The sequence below is a fragment of the Danio aesculapii genome, chromosome 6 (genome assembly GCF_903798145.1).
Source record: "Danio aesculapii chromosome 6, fDanAes4.1, whole genome shotgun sequence".
Lineage (NCBI taxonomy): Eukaryota > Metazoa > Chordata > Actinopteri > Cypriniformes > Danionidae > Danio > Danio aesculapii.
This window is the reverse complement of record NC_079440.1, coordinates 27171922-27193126: the sequence shown is the minus strand read 5'-3', so window position 1 is coordinate 27193126 and position 21205 is coordinate 27171922. Positions and strand designations below refer to the sequence as shown.

Sequence of the window (21205 nt, the reverse complement as noted above, 5' to 3'; positions counted from 1 at the left end):
TCCGTGGTGTGGAATATACCATACAGTCTCTCCTTCAGATATCTCAGGAGCTAGTTCAGCATCACCTTTGTCAACGACTTCCTTCATGAAGACTTTGTAGTCATCTGAATATTGCTTGTTAGATTTGAGCTTTTTCTTCAATTTCTGCAGCCGGGCAACTGCCAGCCTTCTATTGTTTGGCAGTGATGGTTGGCTGATACTCTTGAAAGGGAGGGGAAGTTCATAATGTCCATTTTCCTTCTGTTTGATGTTGGTACTGAGATGTTGAATGAAACGAACATCCTCTTGAGACACACTTTTATCCTCATAACTTTTCTCATTGAAATCTGACTCAAGAATTTTCAAGACATCATTGGGTGATGGAACAAATATCTCCTTGACTGCAACTCTGTGGACAAAGCTCTGATTTCCCTGCCTGTCTACGTGTGGATTAGAGAGACCTATAATGCTCCAACCAAGTTCAGTTCTTTGTGCGAATGGTTCATTTTCATAACCAATTATGACTTAAAGGGTAGCTAGAGCTGAAGGGCAGTCATATCCGATTAATAATCCGACTTCGCAGTTCTGCAGTGGTGGCAATTGATTGGCCAGATGCTTGAGGTGAGGCCACTCCAGTGCTGTGCTCTTCGTTGGGATATAGGACTTATCAACAGGAATGAAGTCTCTCGTATATGCTTGCCGTGACTGAATGGAGTTTGCTGCTTGGAGTCCTCTAACTTGCAGACCGCAAACCCTGTTACTTGCCGTTATAGTATCCACAGCTGTCATAGTGCTTAATCTAAGTTGAACTGGTTGCTTGACTGCATTTAGATCATCAAGAAGATCTTCTAAAATGAATGTTGAGTCACTCTGCGTGTCCAGTAGCGCATAAGTGAGTACTTCCCTTTGTGGCTCTTCCACTGTTGAAATAAGGACTGGCACAATACTGGAAGTAGCAGAAGAGCTTTGTGTGAGTGCATGGGCCATAACTTTCTGAACTTCCTGACTTGCTTGTACTTCTGTTGAAGTTTTATTTAATGGTTTTGGAGACACCATATATCTTTCTTCATGTAAGCAGGTGGGGTGATTGCGGCCACATGTTCCACACTTATGTTGTCTTCTGCATTTTTTTACAATGTGCCCTTTCCTGAGACACCCATAACAGAGCTGATTTTCTTGAATGAAGTTTTTCTTGTCTTTAATGGTTTTTTCTCCAAATGCAGAACATTGGACAATGCTGTGGTTTTCATCTTTACAAACAATGCATGATACTTTTGACTTTACGCTAGATGTATTAAGCCCTTTAGAACTGAACTCTTTCACGTCAGTCTTTGTACTGAGCGCCTTAGCTTGCTTGGGAAACTTTTCATCTGAATTTTTCATATTTATGAATGGGGAAGTAATGGGGTTGCAAGCTATTCTAGTTTCCTTTTGCAAAAACTCTGTAAAACACTTGAAACTTGGATAGTCCCCTGATGCATCTAATTCTTCCGTCACAATTCGATTCCACTTGTGTACAAACCATTCAGGAAGTTTCTTTAGTATCTTGTAGTTTTCTTCACAGTCATTTAGAATAGATAATCCCTTAATGTGTGGCATTGCCTCAGCACATCCTTGCAGGAAATCTGTGAAGTCTCGTAGTGCAAGTGGGTCATTTATCCCAATTTTGGGCCACCTCATCAGCTTGTCTCTAAAGGCCTTTTGTAGTATGAATGAATTCCCATATCTATCTTGCAGGACCTTCCATGCTCCTTGGTATGCATCCTCTGAATTTCTATAGAAATATCCCTCCACAGCCTTACGAGCTTCTCCAATGAGGTACCTTTTAAGATAGAACATCTTCTCACCAGGTGGGAGGGGCTTTCTTTCTATAAGAGCTATGAAGGACATCTTCCAATCTATGAATTTTAAAGGATCACCAGCAAAGATCATGGGTTCAGGCACAGGCAGTCCATGTGTGCTTAGTGAGTCTGCTATTGCTTGAGCTAAAGAAACGTTATTCTGAGATGGCTGGGCTTTATGCTCTTCCTTGAATGTTTGCTGAGGCAAGAACAATTCAGCTTCTGGGTTCAACTGAAATCTGTGAATGCTAGAATCTATTTCTTTATCACCACATTGACTGATCCCTTCAAGATCATTGTACAGTTTCACACGAGCTGCTGCTACTTTTACTTCCTTGTCCGCTTGCAACTGATGCAACCGTTTTCTTTCTTCTTCAAGCTTTAACTGCATTTCTACCTTCCTTTGCTTTATTTCTACTAGCATTTTAGCTTCAGAAAGCTTCCATTCACTCTCCATTTTATTAAGCTTTGCCTTGTTGATCATGGATTTCCTGCATAGCTTTAGCTTGCTCTTGTTTTGCTGCAAGTTCAGCTTCTGCTTTAGCTCGCTTACTTGATATCTTAGAAGAGGTCTTTGACTGGTTACCTGATCCTAGCGATGACTCCGACATCACTGTGTTTGTTTTTGTGCATCCAAAGATTGATCCATATTCATCTTTATTTAAGACTTGTCTCACTCTTTCCTTCACAAGCTCTTCATTGTAATCTTCACCTATTGTCTCCAGCCGCTTACTCACAAGATCAACAATTTCAGCAGTCAGTGGAGCACAAGCATCCATACGATTGACAATGTCTGGAGACGTAGCATGGTTACGCAATATTGGCTCATAATGCTGATGGACTAGATTACATTGATTTTGAATGTCTTGCTGAATTTGTTCTAGATTCTCACGTGAACAGAACATTTTTAATGTTGTTTTACTATCTTTTGCAGTCTCTTTCCAACTGTTATAAGCTTTATGGAAAGCTTTCTCTTGTCGCTTGGCTTCCTGTTCATGCATTTCTGGACCCCTTTCTGTGAAGCTTCTTTCACGTGTGCTTGATCTGACCTTCTGCACAACTGGGTTGCTTATTTCTACTGTTGGGAGTGACATTTCATCTGCTTGTTTGAATGCATGCGCTTCTTCATGTGTACTATGTGTATCTTCCATAGCCTCTTCAGCGTGTACAGCTTCCATAATTAAAGAGGAACTTAAGCAGTGAATAATAACACTTTCACCAGACCTCTAGCACTTAAGCACCCAAATAAATTTGCAATCAAGATCAATATGAATGCAAACAGCAGTATATGACATCCAAAATATTAGCTTGTAACAGGAATAACAAGTAAATGTCAGTTTTCAAATAAGTACAGCTAACATTACACTGATTGTAACTTTTCTAATGCTAAATAAAATAAATTAAGTTCCCTTTTTTTCCACTTAAATTCTACTCAAATAATGTAATTCAAACCTTAAACTATGAAGTAAATGTTCTTTATAACATTATTTATTTCCCTTTATTTAAAGTCCTTTGTAAATTTAACCTTTCAACTTAAATGTCCATAAGATATTTGCTTTTCCTTTAAAGCATTTAAAATTACTAATTTCAAGATGACTTGATGCTGCTTACGTAGGAATATGTTGTTCTTAAACTCTCTTGCCACTCAAAGTCTCCCACTGTATCTGCAACAGTGAATGACAGCCAAATTGTGCCAAACAATGGAAGAGCTGGGTCTAAACTGGTCTAAGATGGCCAGCATCACTACTGATGGGGCACCTAGTATGGTTGGCACGTCGAGGGGGCTTAGGACACATGAACAGAGAAATGGAAGAAAGAAGTCTCACTTCTCCATTACAAGTCCACTGCCTGATTCACTGCTGCAAAGTTTTGAAGTGGGAATCGGTCATGAAGGTGGTGGTGTCATGTATAAACTTTATCAGAGCAAACAAACTTAAACACTTGCAATTCCAAACCTTTCTTGCGGAGCTAGAATCTGCTCACGGAGATGTGCTTTATCATACTGAAGTCCGATGGTTAAGCCGGGGCAGAGTTTTGAGGCGTTTTTACGAGCTGCTACCCGAAATTAACGCCTTTCTTCTGACAAAGGGTAAAACTGTCCCAGAACTGATCGACGCAGAATGGAACATTTATTCCAACATAAAAGCATTTGAGGTGAAACTAGCACTGCTTGTGGGACAAGTGCAAAAACAAGACTTCTCTCATCTCCCTATAACCCAAAGTTGTTCAGCGGAGAAACCAGTGCAAAACTGTACAGAGCTGCCGCTGTCCAGGAATTGGATTTGATACCTATGCTATAAACGATAACTTCATTGATTTGTTTGAGAATCTTAAAAGGTCTAACATACCTTGGAGTGAGCTTCCTGCATAGTAGACATAGCTGGAGATCTCAGGTGGCAAGCCAGACTTGGATCTGCTGGGCTTGTATTGCTCTCTGAAGCCTTACATGAGAACTGTCCAAGTCATCCACCATTGAGGGTTCTCCTGATCCAAGAAACATGGGAGGTTGATAGCCCAGTACACGCTGGAAAGACCTGTAGATGGATGGATGAGGGAGTTCTAAGCGTTTTTTGCCCAAGGGAGGAAATTGCTCCATTTTGTTCTCTGCTGCAGTAAGACCTGAGGCAATGTCTATCCTCCTGATTTGATCTTTCTACTTGACCATTTGATTCTGGCCAGATGTTTACAGAAGGCCTGCCACACCTTAGAAGTGAACTGAAGACCCCGGCCAGATACGATGGCCTCTGGAATTCCATAGGTTCTAAATACATGCTGAAATAGCTCTATAGCTGTTTCCATGGCATTGGGTAGTCCTTTCAGTGGGATCAATCTGCATCCCTTTGAAAATCGATTTACAATTACTAAAATAGTTGTGAAACTGTTGGACTGAGGTACGTCTGTAATAAAGTCTATGAATAAATGTGATAAACTGTGACTCATAGTGGCTGTAGCTCAATCAGAGTTTTAAATAGCCCTATTTAGTCCCTAGTAAGGGTGAACAGATGTCCTGTTTTTCCCCAAAAAAGTTCCTTATTTTCCAGGACAGTTCCTTATTTCAGCTATACCAGGAGAATGGTCCAGTCAAAGGTAGGCTAACCAAGAGCATCAGAGAACAAAAAAATAAAATTCATGCAGTATTCATTATTAATGTGCAGTAACAGAGCTCAGGATAGGCAGAATCATGCAAAATGGACTCTTAACTGAAGCGCTGTCTCGGCCGCAGCAACACGCTCACACAATCCATCCCTCTCATAACCAAGACAGTGTGGGACCAAATAAAATAGCCTACACGCAGTTATCAAAATGTCCATTGCTGCAGAGTATCTACCTCAAGAAAATACATGGTTTAAATACAAGTCTAACTGAACCAGTTAGAAAGCAAACTTTTAAATTAATGAATTTCGACAGTAATAATTCAGAGAAATTAAATATATTGGCACTGGCTTTCATCAGACAATGTAGCTGAAGGGAAAAAACAAATCTTTTGTAATTGATTGATGACTCTAGACCAAATGGGAAATTAGAAGCATGGACTGTAAAGATATTTTAGGGATTTCTGCTGAAGTTTAAAGTAAAATTAAGCATGTTTAAAGTATTTATTGTAAAGCACTCATTTAGGAATTATTGCAAATATGTGTTTTTTTTCCAGATTTTGGCAGCCTTTTTAACATTAAGCTTGTATGCCTACTTTAGTAAAATAGAAAATATTTATAATAATCAAATATAAATTAAGTGGAAAATTATATTATATAATTATATAAATTAGCAAATTAATATTAATAATAATAATAAGAGCAAAAAAAGCTACATTTGTGAGGCGATTAAAAAAGCAACATTGTACAATGCACTAATATTATGTAGATTCAAAATACAACATATTAACATTTTAATGTAGAAAAATACAACGTGGGTGTCTTAAGGAGCAAAAATACAACATATGGGCACTTATATGCTGTTGTGTCATCACTCATATTGCAAGTCATATCTCTCCGGCCCTTCGTTTGGGATGCTTTTCATGAACTGGCCCCCATGACAAACTAATTGAATAGCCCTGGTATAGACTATCCTGTCGCAAAATGTGGCGAAAATCCTATACGACGGTCATAGTTTGATTAAGGTGTTTACATGTCTGTACTGCACTTCAATAATGCAACTAAAATAAGTATACTCCACGTGCCTTAATTCAATTTCTGTTTAGTTTGATTATGACTTTAGTCCGATTAAGGTAATAAAAAAAAATAATTAGCTGTTTACATGGTAAACTCTTAATCACAGTATTGTCTTAATCATATTAAAATAGAATTGTTGGTGTCCATGTAAACATACTCAATACCTCAAGCTATAGATTTTGTTACCTTGCTAAAATTTAACCCAATACCGGTGTATGATATTATTGTTGGCCACGGAAATAATATAGACGAGATTGGTAAAATGCGATGTCTTCTTTTTGCTGAACAAATGGTAGATATCATGTAAAGCTTTTAATTTGATTCAGTCTGACTCAATCGAGTCATAAGTTTTCCCGTTAACACCGATCTCTCTCTTCGAAGGAAAGGCAGGTAGAAGTAATCTGCAGATTCGGGATTTGTAGGGGCTTGTTCAGGTTGGGTCAACACCAATTGGCATGAGCGTGGAGTGTTGCGCTCAAGATTATCTTGATGGCTAAAGTGTAGGGATGCAAAATATATTGGTGGCCATATCGTTATTTGCCGAAAAATGCTATTTTTAATATAATTGTTATCGATCCTTTATTAAAATTAGGCTGATATCTTTAAGCCGATAGATTACGTAATTGCACTGAACTGCCTGCCTTGCACATGCTACAGGCATAAAGTTTCCAGTTTGGCGGCACTAACAGAGCTTTCCTCACATGCTTTATTTCTTCAAAGTCTGTCTTTGTTTTGTGTGGTATTGCTGTACGTATCTCAGTAAGTAACCATATTCCTTAGCATTGTAGATATGTTTGATAGAGTGTCTGTCAGGGACGGGGTTTGAACCCGGGTCTCCAGTGTCAGAGTGCTTAAACACTCAGCCACAGGTCGATAATGAACCCAGAAGCGAGACGGTACTTGCACTGTGGGAGATTTATTTATAAAAACCAAAAATCCAGATTTGGAACAAAAAATGCAGAGATAAAATAAGACTAAAGTTACCGGAGGAACAAAAAGGCCAACAGGCAAAATATCTCTGAAAAAACTAGAGCAGGAGAAATGCACCCAGAAAACAAAGGAAAAAAAGGCTAAGTTGCATAGAACTCTGACAAAAACACTCTTTAAGAAAACAGGACACGACTCACGATAACGAAGGGCTAGTTTCAACAATAACCAAGCAAAGAAACAGGGGAGACTAGACAACTTAAATACACAAGACATAACAGGACACATGTGAAAACAATCACGTAATTACTGAACTCAAACACGTGGGGAGAAATGAGGACATCTAGTGGAGAAACAAATTCATAACATGTAAAAACTAAATTCAAAAAATGACAGATCCTGACAGTGTCAGTGTGTGTTTTGGTTTAAATTGCCTTAAATTGAGTGTCAGTGTGTGTTTTGGTTTAAATTGCCTTAAATTGGTGGTTAAAAATGTTACATGTCTACTACAGATGCAGAGATGTAGACTTGCTAAACAACATTTTGGGTTGTTTGTAATCTAAAATGATTATTTGTTCTTAACGCGTTGCCTGGCATATATAGTTGATGTAGCCTAAGATTGTATTCAGTTTGATTGCATATTTATCATTTTAACAATCCTAGATTCTTATTTAACACCATTGCTAAACTAACAAATAATCGGTCATCTTTGGAACAAAACGTTCCACCGCAAATTAGTAGTGATGACTTCATGAATTTTTTCAGTGATAAAATAGAAGGCTTTAGACAGAAAATAGGAGATATTAAACTTTCTGCACCGCCTTATACTTCAGATCCAGTAAACATCCCACTGAATCAAAATAACCTACAGTGCTTCAAAATCATAGAACAGGAAGAGCTAGATAAAAGTATAAATAGTTCTAAACCAGCTACGTGTATGTTGGATCCAATTCCAACAAAATTACTGAAAGAATTGCTACTCGTTATAGGAGAACCTCTTCTTACCGTTATAAACTCTTCTTTATCTTTAGGCCATGTTCCAAATCCTTACAAGTTAGCTGTTATTAAGCCTATTATTAAGAAACCACAACTGGACCCCAGCAACTTAGCTAATTATAGGCCTATTTCAAATCTTCCGTTTATGTCTAAAATGCTAGAAAAAGTTGTTTCTGCTCAATTATGCTCCTTTCTGCAGACAAACAATGTTTTTGAAGTGTTTTAGTCAGGTTTCAGAGCTCATCACAGTACAGAAACTGCATTTGTGAAAATAACCAACGATTAACTCTTAGCTGCTGACCAAGGGTGCATCTCGCTATTAGTTTTACTCGATCTTAGTGCGGCATTTGACACCATTGACCACGGTATCCTCATAAATCGCTTAAAGTCTACAGGTGTCCAGGGACAGGCTCTACAATGGTTTAAGTCATACTTAGCTGACCGGTACCAGTTTGTGAATATTAATGGACAACCTTCACAAGTCAGCCCAGTAAAATACGGGGTGACTCAAGGATCAGTTTTAGGCCCTTTGCTGTTTACAATATACATGCTACCCCTGGGAGACATTATTAGAAGACATGGGATCAGCTTTCACTGCTATGCAGATGATACTCAATTATACATTTCAACTAAACCTGACGAGATGTCTAAACTGTCCAAGCTAACTGAGTGTATCAAAGATGTTAAAGACTGGATGACCAACAATTATCTTCTCTTAAACTCAGACAAAACAGAATTATTACTTATTGGGCCTAAATCCTGTACACAGCATATCTCACAACTCGACCTGCAATTAGAGGGATACAAAGTTAGCGTTAGCTCTACTATAAAAGATCTGGGTGTCATATTAGACAGCAATTTAACTTTTAAAAATCTTGTATCCCATGTCACAAAAACTGCTTTCTTTCATCTGAGAAATATTGCTAAGTTACGTAGTATGCTATTGATCTCAGATGCAGAAATGCTAGTTCATGCTTTTATGACTTCTAGGCTGGACTACTTTATTGCACTGTTTGCTGGCTGCCCAGCATCCTCTATTAACAAACTTCAATTAGTACAAAATGCAGCTGCCAGAGTTCTTACCAGGTCTAGAAAATTTGATCACATCACCCCAATTTTATCCTCCTTACACTGGCTGCCTGTTAAGTTTCATATTGAATTTAAAATATTGCTTCTTACCTACAAAGCTTTAAATAATCTAGCTCCTGTTTATCTAACCAATCTTCTGTCTCGCTACAATCCAACTCGCTCTTTAAAATCTCAAAACTCAGGGCTTCTGGTAGTACCTAGAATAGCTAAGTCGAGTAAAGGAGGTCGAGCCTTCTCATTTATAGCTCCTAAACTCTGGAATAACCTTCCTGATAACGTCCGAGGCTCAGACACACTCTCCTAATTCGAAACTAGATTAAAGACCTATCTGTTTAGTAAAGCATACACTCAATGCACAACTTAGCGGGTTTCCACACAGGTTCTGCATTTTGTTTATATACACTATGAACAGCAGCTACGCTGATTATTCTCCATTTCCACCTGGGGATACTCTTCCCGAGGCTCTTAGACAAGCAGAGTCACTGATTCGATCCAAGACCAATGACGAGATGATCCCAAGGTTTCCATATCCTGGATCAGGCCGTATCCTGAGCAGCTACTGTGGTGGTCATGGAGAAGTGGAACATGAGACTGATTCCTGTGACGCTCCAGGGATAGACAAGTCTCCGCTGAGGCCAGCTTCCAGCCTCCGCCGCTGAGACTGCAGCTCTGCACAAGACGTTTGGCCAGCGAAGAAATTAAAATGGTCGTGCCCAACTGAGTCGGGTTTCTCTCAAGGTTTTTTTTCTTCACTTTCGCCAATTAGTGAAGTTTTTTTTTTCCCTCTCCGCTGTGGCCACTGGCTTGCATGGTTCGGGATCTGTAGAGCTGCGCATCGTTGGATTTGCTCTTCAGTGTTTGGACTCTCAGTAGTGATTTTTAAACCACACTGAACTGAGCTAAACTGAACTGAATTTAAACACTAAAAACTGAACTACACTGTTCCAATTTACTATGACCTTTTATGTGAAACTGCTTTGACACAATCTACATTGTATAAGCGCTATACAAATAAAGGTGAATTGAATTGAATTTTATAATAAGCACATGTGAAGGCTATCACCACACACTGATCCAACAAATCCTTCACAGCAGCCGTGCTGCTCTGATTAATGAATATGTGTTATCAATGAATATGTCTTATTTAACATATTTGGGTGTGCACAGGGGTGCAGCAGTGTTATGTGTGGGTTTTTTTTTTTTTTTTTGTTCATTTTAAAAATAAACTCTTAATACATTTAATAATATTTCAACAGATTTTAACTTATTTAATCAACAAGTTCCTTTGATTTACGTTTTATCTTGGAAAATAACCCAAATCAATGCTAAATTGGGTGCTGATAATTATTTAAAACATAACGTGATGCAACAGTGTGGCACGGGAAGGATTTAAAAGGTGAAAGGGTTGCTCATTTCACTAATTTTCCAAACCGACAACTGCCGCTGGTTAGAAAACAACTGTTAACCAGTCACATAAAATTTATTTAATTAAAGAATGAATTGACGTCTATTTTCTGTCTGACACATTAAATAATGCATTTTAAAATAGGCTACTGATTTATTTTAACATGCGAACAACAGCATACAGAACATAACAACAAAACATCTTCACGCACCTGCAGTGTTTCCAACAGCATAAAAAAGAATAAAATAAATAGGCCTGCCCTAGATATTTTTCACTTAAATTACAAATTAGATTACAAAACGAAAAACACTGACTGAATCCTTTTTAAGAGCTGGCATAAGCTGTTGTTTTTTTTCCAATATAGGCTACAATCTCTTAATCACAAGCATATTAGTCTTGGTCATTAGACAGAGACGATTAACCCCTATTCTCCAACTCCATAGGGTATGGAGGCATTTGTCTCTGTGTTTATACACCGTTTGTATATGGACACATTAAAGGTTTCTCAAATCTTACACGTCTTTTCTAAATTTGTTTGCATCGCTTGTTTAGCAATGTAGCATGTCAGACAGCCTGGCACCATCAAATATTTGAATGGAGTTGGTATGACTCCTTTAAAATGGACCATAAGTAGTAAATCATTTTAAAATAGAAGCCTACAATATTAGCATTAAATTAAATATTTGAAATTGTGTATGCCTGCTCATTTTAAGTGTTGCTTCACATTGCATACATGCATGAAGTGGCTCGCCGTAAACATATCAAATGTACGTTTCAAATAATGGCAACAAAGAGCTGTGTGCATATACAGTAAGTGATGGGATTTTTATTGTACAAGCTTTGTTCCTGATACTGCCTGGTATTTGCTGCATTGCTCTTTGACATTTGCGTTTATATTTCTTTATATTAATGCGACTGGCTACTGCTCTGCCCCGATTATTTCACTCAGGGTTTGCAGCCATAACTGTCTGCAATCTGCATTCTTTATGACTTTTCAAAATATACTAAGTTATATCAGTCAGCTTTTTCTTAATCCTATTAGAAATATAATATAATTATAATTATAGTAATATAATTACTTTCCAATATTTAGCCAAAAACAAACAAAAAAAAAACACTATTAATTTTAGCTGATGGTCAGAAGTTGGTAGCTGAAGTTCAAATTTAAAATATATTCACCAAACATATTAAATTGTGCTCAGCCAATTTATCAAACAAAAGTGAAATATCTGTGTTTGGCCAACAAACCTTGAAACATAAAATGTGTGTACATTGATGGTGTTTTTGACATCTTTAATATGCAAGTACATTTGAAGTTTAATGTTAATAAATGGGTTTAACCATTAAAAATGTGAGTTTCATGAGTTAAGAGTACCTATTGTGGAATGGTAATATTGACGTGACGTTACACTAAACAATGGTTGCAGTCACATCCAAAAAAAAATGATATGGTGTTTTTGACATTTTTAATCCTAATACAATTTTTTGTATTGAATTTGATATATTATCTTTCTAATCTATGTTCGGAGACAAAACTCTTTTTTATTAACTTTTATTATCTTATAAACTCTTATTATAATGGATATAGCTGTTTAATAAAACTCTATTGTCTACATGCACCAAAATTATTGCCTATATTCACTGAGAAATGGATAAAAAAATATTAAGGGGGTATAAATGTTTAATGCAACAGAAAATTCCACAGGATTTCCTATGAGCAATTCCATGCAAATGTCAACCTTGTCATGAAAAAAAAACTGTTTCATTCAACATTTTAAACATATTATTAATAAATAAATATAATAAGGTCAACAACCTTTTTAGGAATTTTTAAATGTCGGCTCCACAGCTAGCTTTTTCAGTTCTTAAAATATTCTTTTTTTTTTTTTCTGAGAAGACATGCATGAGTACTACAGTACATACTCTTCTAGTTTACTGCTTCAATTATTTGCCATAATAAACCCAACTTTTAGCCGGGAATTTGTAGCTTAAGCAGTAATTTGTTTCATTAGAATAAAAATAACAGAAATTAAACCTTTTGTTATTTACAATAAAGGCTGATAAAAGTTTAGCATTTTCTTATTATTTTGATTTTTGATTGGATACTTGGGTCTGATATTAAGTGTATTTAGATTCTAGGTTGATAGATAATACAGTTTGTACAATATAACAAACATTATGCCTCAGTCCTCAGACACATGAGTGCAAATCAGACATGTGAGTGCACGGTGGACTGCTCTAGATGATGTCCAGGGCTGTTTTTTTTGTCCCAGTCCAGCCCTGCTGTGAATGTACATTTTATGTTGAATACAAAAGTGAAAGCATGCTAAACTATTAATGAGAGCTGTTTATCCATTTTGTATTAGGCCTACTGTTTTGTTCATTTGGACTATTCTGCTTCATGATCTGACTGCAGTCTTGGTTTAGGCGATTTCTCTCTATAACCTTTAAAGCATAATCCAAGCCAACGTTTGTTAAACTCATAATTAATAATGAAAACAAAAGTTATTAAATGCCTTATTCTTATGTTAAATAAACTAATTGTTACAAAAAATGACAGGCAGTAGATTGATAGATTTTACAACCCCTGACAACTGAATTAGGCTGTGTATGAAAAAGTCAAATTTCTATGTGGTGACGATGTTTGTGGGTGTCACCATTCAAAATTAAAGCACACCTTTTACCTTAAAATATCTTACCACTTATCAATTAAAAAGACAACATATGACAGCTGAGCGGAATCCTGAAAAATAAACCGTGAAACTCTGACCAATGTGAGGAAAGTTTACTTGCACGTGACTTGGTTTAACTATTTTGGTCAGTTTAGAAACGTTGCCATGTGAAAGCGAACTGCACCATGAACAAAAAGCAACATTATAACAATTTTAATCCTGGTCCAGGCTAATTTCCCAACATAGACTATGTGGAATATTGTAAATTTGATTTATAAAACAGAATGCACCATTAATAAGCCTGACTTAGTAAAAGAAGACTGGCTTGTTCTTTAAGCTTGGTTTACGGAATAGGCTCGAGAGGGTATTGCACAAAAGAGAATCAAGAATGACATAATAACAGAAAAAGCGCAGCTTGACCTAGTTTAATCGGTTCCTCCTCGCTTAATCTGTTGCATGTTTGCATCCATGATGCAGGATGAGAATGAGTTGCTATGTCAAGCCTGGTGTAGATATGTGCACATTCATGGCATTTGTTAACAGACCACATGATCGATCACAGAATTAAGGATACAAGTATGGATAAAACCCAATGTGAGCCAATCAGATATCGAGTTGAAAAACGCCTCTCTCGCCCACCGATCTGAGAACCCCCATTACTTTCATTCAGAAAATTAACAGAAACATGAGGTAAGACTTTTTAGCAAATCCAGTCATTTACTTAAATGTGACCAGTGGAAACTAATGAATTTATCGTGAAGATTATTGCACACTTACCCAATATTGCTATTTTATCAGTTTAGTTTATCAAGTTTATTGAATTTTCATCTATATCATTTACATATCACTTTCATTTAGGATTTTTCTTTCTAATTGAGTAAATTTAATCTATATGTTTCATCGTCATTTTTTTCATCATCAATTGATGAAATTTTCTAGTTTGTTATTTATTTATTTATTTATTCTTTTGCAATATATCGTTTGAATTTAAATTTATTATCTTTCTATACCTGAAGATGTTAGGTGAACAAAGTCTTATTTTAATGAATATAGCTGATTTGTTTAAATGCGCCAAAATATTGTATATACTTATTGAGAAATGGATCAAAATATTAATTTATAAAGGGGCTGTACTCATTGATGTTGAGCATGTATTTTTCCTCTAGTCATTCATCTATCTTTTTATCTCTCTAATAAAAACTAAATCTCAGTAGTAACTTAAATTCAGCCAGGATAACTTTTGTGCAATACCCCTTGGGATTGATCTACATTGTAAATAATAATAATTTTCATTTTTGGTGAACTAACCCTTTAATTCAGTTCAGTTCAGTTCAGTTCAGTTCAATTCAATACAAATGTCACGATTTACTGAAGAGCAGCTCCACCAGCCAACAAAAAAAATCATACCATGTCATTTTTCAGCATTTTAATTTTTGGGAAATTTAATAATGAAGTACATCATAAACAAACAATAGATGAAAACTAATACGTCTCTGCATTTATTTCTGTGCAATTAATCTCCTCAGGAAGTATCTCCCCTGAAAAAAAAAAAGAACTTCATTAGCCAAAGTCCAGGATTTTAAGATTTAGGAGCAAGTAAAATTCTGTGTAAATTATGCTATTGCCTGACAGGCAAGCTCACTCTTTAAACTTCCACTCCTGACGACACATCGGGCACTGCTGCTGCACTTGCTGAGAGTTCAGCCACTTCAGGATGCAGTGCATGTGGAAACAGTGTGAACACTGACCCCAGACCAATGGACAGTCATCTCCTGGAACCTTACCTGTTAAAAGTAAAAAGTCTTATTTTTAGTATATACAGATACACATATATACACGCACAACTAATGCTTAAGGCATCCCAAGACAGCCAACATCAAGTGTATCTGTGTATCTGTCTGCGGACTGCAAGACGGCGGTAGTAAGTTAGAAAGGTGTAACTTGCAGTTATCGAGATCCGATTGAACCATGCAAGATATCACAATGAGATGTTGTTGGCAAGATGGCTAAAACAGAGAACAATTTTTTTTACCAAATGTTTTTATACGTTGTCTCCAAATTTATCCACAACCAATTCATTTGATATATTATTATATTTATTCATTTAGCAACTCCATGCAGTTTATTTATAAGGATAATGCCGATTTTAAATATAGTTTCTGAGAGACAGTACGGCAGACTCAGACCATTAGCCTATTATGAAGCAAAGACAATTGACGTTGTCCATACACAAGATGGCGACAGAGACCACATAATAAGTCCTTAGAGGAAAACAGCATACAGTAATTTCTAACTACAGCTGATCAAATCCTTATTAAAAAGGAAAGTGACATTATAAGTTAATCTCTCTCTTTTTTATGTTGTAGTGCTTTATTATACAATATAATTGAAGTGTATTGAGTGTGAGATGAGACTTAGATATCAGGAATGTATGCATTTTGTGTTGGCCATTCTGTATAACCGCGAGTTACTTTTTGGTTGGCCATCTGTGTGTTTCTAATAAGTCTCCTGTTTTTGTTACTGCAGACTAGTTCAGTAAAAAAAAAAAAAAAAAAATATATATATATATATATATATATATATATATATATATATATATATATATATATATATATATATATAGGTGTTCAGTGCTTTTCATTATCGCAAACACAACAGTAGTCTGGTAGTGTTTGCGCTGCTTTGACTTTTTTGGGGATAATTTTAGTGATCTCCTGATTGCAACAGAGAAATACTGGGAAATATCTGTAGACTGATGGCATTTCATGCCGTTCAGTCTTATAATCTTAAAATGTCAGCAAAATCATACAAAAATCAGCAAAGTCAACACTTCAGACATTACCCTAAAGAATCATTCAGATAATTGCTCTAAAGTGATGTTGGTGAAGTAGCAATGATTTCTGCTGTTCTGACTTCAGCTGCAGATGTGAATGAATGGCAGAAGTAGTTCCTCTTACAAAAGGGTTTTTAGACTCTCCTGTTTGATTTATTTATTTTTTTAAGTACACGATTATGCCACAACTGTTGTACAAACATAATATCACACTCGGAGCAGTGTAATATGGCTGTATTTAGTTACTGGTGGGACACTAACGCATGCCTCCCACCAGTGCCAATATACAGCCATATCGCACTGCTACTCATGCAATATTGCTCACAAACACATACATATATGTTTTTGTTTTTTGCCCCGAAACATTTTTAAACATAATTACTCATTTCTAATAACTGATTTATTTTATCTTTGCCATGATTACAGTAAATAATATTTAAATAGATATATTTTCAAGACACTTCTATACAGCTTATCGTAACATTTAAAGGCTTAACTAGGTTAATTAGGTTTAACTAGGCAGGTTAGGGCAAATAGATAAGTTGTTGTATAAAGATGTTTGTTTTGTAGGCTATCGAAAAAATATCTAGCTTAAAGGGGCTAATAATTTAAATAAAACTTTAAATTAAAACTGCATTTATTTTAGCTGAAATAAAAGAAATAAGACTTTGTCCTGAAAGAAATGTATATTATTAGACATGAAAATTTCCTTGCTCTGTAAAACATCATTCAGGAAATATAAAAAAATAAATCAAAGGGGGGCTAATAATTCTGACTCCAACCGTGTGTGTGTGTGTGTGTGTGTGTGTATGTATGTATATATGTATATATATATATATATATATATATATATATATATATATATATATATATATATATATATATATATATATATATATATATATATATATATATATATATATGAGCAATTCCAGCGTTATGGATGTGACAGCTCAAAACATAAACGCACAGAGAAAATGTATGTTAACATTAGATTGAAACATCTGTTTATATTTTCAACAACTAACCACAGAGTTATGGGATCAGAAAAAAAATCTATCTGTAAACATTTTTTATATTTTAAATGAGGAACGTAAACGCGTTATGGATGTGACAAAAAAGTTAGCGAGTTTACAGTATACAACATACTTTGTAGAAATTCTGTGAATTAAAATGCACAATCCAACAGAAATAATGCTAATAATAATAAAAAAAATGTATTCTCTATAGAACAAAAATTATAGATTTTTATTTTATTTATGAGGAAAAAGTGCCGTTATGGATGTGATGCCTCTCCGTTATGGATGTGACATTGCCACTAATGTGACTTTGGTAAATTAAATATAATTGTTTGAAAACACTGACAGGGACATTTTTTAGTATTTCTACAGTACTGTTAAATAAAAGAACACACAAAAAAATTTGAAAGCGTTTCGCTATTTTGTTGACAACATATTTTTTTTCATGGCAAGGTTGACATTTGCATGGAATTGCTCGTATTCACGCTACATAGGCCTACATATTAGAGATGTCCACGACTTTATACATTAAAGTATTAATCAAGTATGTGCAGTTTACTTATGGAGTCACTCTCTTGATATTGAATATTGGGGATGCATAAAACAGTTATGCACAAATCCTGTTATATCAGCTGGTGCTCCTATTAATAAGTGGGTCAGGTAATCAAAAACTTGGCTACATGATGTTTATATGAGTGGGTCATAGATGGCTAAGATCAATCATTGGTCATGCAAACTTTTAACTACTTTGTTAAAAAACGATTTGAATAAAATGAGGCTACTTTTTTATTTTTGATCATGAAAACACATTTTTTTCCAAAAATAATTTTTCCCAACAAAAATATATGAATTTCATATTTTTGTACGTCCCCATTCGCTACACAACTGTGCAGTGTTTGTTTTGCTCTAGGGCAAATAAGGATTTATTTAAAGGTCCACTGTAACTGTTGCATCACAAACCTCTGTGATATATATTGGCTACATTTTGTAGAAAATTATTTATAGAAAATTATTATATGCTATAGCCTACTTTAAATAAGTCAACATATATGCGATTTATTGTCTCTCATCACCACAGTCGCTACATGTGCGTCTGTTTATAGCTTCTGTAAAAAAAAATTAAAAATTTTAAAGACCTACATTTGACCAGCATTTTAGCAAACCTATATTGATATTTCTGTGACAGTTTAACACAAGCTACATTAAACTGAGAAAAGTTAACAAATTCAAAACACTCACCAGAACTCAGTCACCTGAACTCACCACAAGTGAGATGAAAGTGCAAGATGAAAATGAAAAGTGAGATGTGAATGAAAGTGCAGTGCTGAGGTAAAATCAGATTATCAAGTCATAATATTTCAAATAATGATTTGTATTAAAAACGTTGATAGAGGTTTGTGATATGGAAATTACATGCATTAAAAATGCTCATTTTTCATGGAGCGATTGATTTGAGTTAGTAGGCCTGCTATATTTTTTGAGGGAAGAAAAAACTTGGTATGAAAAAACAGCCTATGACGGTTATTAAAAAGGATTTAGTCAGTGTTTTCATTTTGTAATCTAAATTGTTAATTTAAGTGAAAAAATATTTAGAGCAGGCATTTTATTGTATTTATTTAATTTATTCTGTTTTTATATACACTCCTGAAAGTTTCAAATAATAAACTAAAAAGGAACAGTGATGACAGTAATAATCCCATCACCGTGGTTGATGTCTCATTATAGGAATAATGTGGTTAACATCACTACCCAACTAGGAGCACAATCTCATTTGAATTTATAGCAACACTCACCAAAATGGCACAATTTGGATCAATTTGTTTCAAAGAATTCAAAAAATATTGTGGGGTATTTTGAGCTGAAACTTATAGCTTACACATACACACTCTAAAGATGTCAGAGACTTATTTTACATGTTGCAAAAAGAGTATAATAGGTGCCATTTGACATCTTATCTGAAAGACGATGCTCACAGTATAGTCCCCTTCACTATACTGGGGTATTAGCACCTACAGAGATGGCAGGTTGAGGTTAATGGGTTAAATGCAAATACAACAGGTGCGACCCAAATCGCATACTTATGCACTATTCTATGCCATTTTGTAGAATAAATAGAGTAAGTAGTGCGGTCACACTGAAATCTCTAAAAATAATAAGTGCACTTTAATACCCAGATGATGCACTCATTTAACCGGTAAAATGAAGTGTGGAATGATGGACATGTCAGGCACTCAACAACCGCAACTTTGTTTACGTAGCAGAAGGGGTGGAACTATCGAGCACACATGTTGGATAACTTTGCTTTGAATTGTGAAAGCAATTTTGGGATGCAGCTACAGTATGGGTCACCATACTTGCTCCCGTCACTTCACTTTCATGTCATGTTACTTTCATAAAACAAAAATTTTTTAAAACATGTTGCTGTTGGATTTCCACTCTAATCTACACGGTTTTATGATAAACCTGCATTTTATCGTAAAACTTAAAGGACTAAGATGGCAGAGTAGTATTTGTCGGTGATGTGCAATCAGGTTACCCACAGTCTGGGCAGCAACCGTTGAAAGATGCTCGACAGATGCCGCAATTTTCATCATTGGCCACCCATAACCAGGAGGCCACACCATTCCACTGCTTTATTTTAACCTTCATTCCTTCTGTAACACACAAAAACACATTGCAGATTCATTTATTTACACATTTTCCAAAAGCATCAGTCACTCACATTCAGTAGTGTACCACATGTTATTACCATGCAAGGTCCAAATTTTAACCAATGGTTTTTCACGTCATTTCCAGCTCTTAGTGAGGATTAGAAATTAACTGCAAAACATTTTATGGAGACTATAATCATGATTAAAAATTTAAGTAGGATCCCATACAGACTGAACGAATACAATGTCCATATAACCGTTCAATCAGGGGTTCAGAAAATGTTCAGCCTGCGACCCCCACATTTCTTGGAGGTGGTTATAAATATACAAATGTTGTGCATACAATAGGCATATATAAACATGAGCTTATTGACAACACAAAAAAGTGCAACAGTCTAACAACCATATCATTTTTATAGTCTTTTATTTATTTGTTTAATTTAATATCAACCTCAACTAAAGAGATTGGTGGGCACAATGTTTTCAGCACAAGTCTATTCATGGTTTAATTTTGAAGGCCGCCACTCAGAGATCATTCTCAATGTTCAGTTGTGACCGGTATTTATCTTTAAAGTAAGTTATTTGATTATCATAAAGGTGTGAGAATGTTTAACCTGGTGCTATAAAAAACCTGCAGCAGCTGGCTATTGCTGTGTTGTTAATCTAACATAAACACGATAATCCTATGAAAATAATAATAATAATCGAAAGGCTGATGGCCACAAAGGGATAGAGGTAAAGTTGGTTTTATATTCGCAAAATTATTATTTGCAAACTCTAAATAGCTAAAACATATTAGCAGCCAATGACCCTCAAAGTACAACATTGTTCACAGGCAAATAAACAGTGCTAATGTTGTTTTCAAGTCATACTTGCATGCTAATTCCGATCGAATATTCAAAGTATCATGGCAAACAATATAGAGACTTCTAAATGAACGGATGTGCGAATATAAAACCAACTTCACCGCTATCTTTGGGCCCACCTCGTTAGATGATAGTATCATATTAGATCACATTTTTACAATTGATGTCACGGAAATGCTTTTCATCATAATACCACCACAAAACAACTGTAATATTTTAATTATTACTCTTATTTTGTTAGAAAGAATTACATTTCAACCCTTGACAGCGCAGATACTGTACGAGTGGTCTGTTACACTGGTCTGTTAACGCTAACATAATAACGTTACTAATCTAAATATGCTGCGTTCCCCGTGCATGGTCGAGAGCAAATCGTTATATATATACTAACAAACAGAAGTAATATAACTTACTTACACTTATGTTCTCACATCCATAACATACATGATGAGCAGTGAGCACAGTGTAGCATTTATGCTCAGCTTTTTTCACGCTCTCCTAAGCCAGCTAAAACCGCAACATCGCCACCTGCAGTGTTGGAGATATAAATAGACCTTTGTCCTTAGAAAATAAACAAAAAGTTAAGAAGTTAAACTTTTGAAATATATATATATATATATATATATATATATATATATATATATATATATATATATATATATATATATATATATATATATATATATTTGTTGTTTATATTTTTGTTGTACGTTTGTATTCAAACAAAGAATTAATGCCGTTAAATGCTAGAAGCGATA

General features: G+C 35.4%; 1 protein-coding gene across 1 annotated transcript; it reads right to left on the bottom strand.

Moving 5' to 3' along the window:
• Positions 1–14716: 14716 nt before the first annotated feature.
• Positions 14717–20964, bottom strand: anapc11 (APC11 anaphase promoting complex subunit 11 homolog (yeast)). Its single transcript, XM_056459869.1, has 3 exons — positions 20865–20964; positions 19471–19584; positions 14717–14862 (listed from the first exon to the last, which is right to left on the bottom strand). Exons 2-3 carry the CDS (start codon positions 19577–19579, stop codon positions 14717–14719), a joined length of 255 nt encoding a protein of 84 aa, XP_056315844.1. The 5' UTR covers positions 19580–19584; positions 20865–20964.
• Positions 20965–21205: the final 241 nt, after the last annotated feature.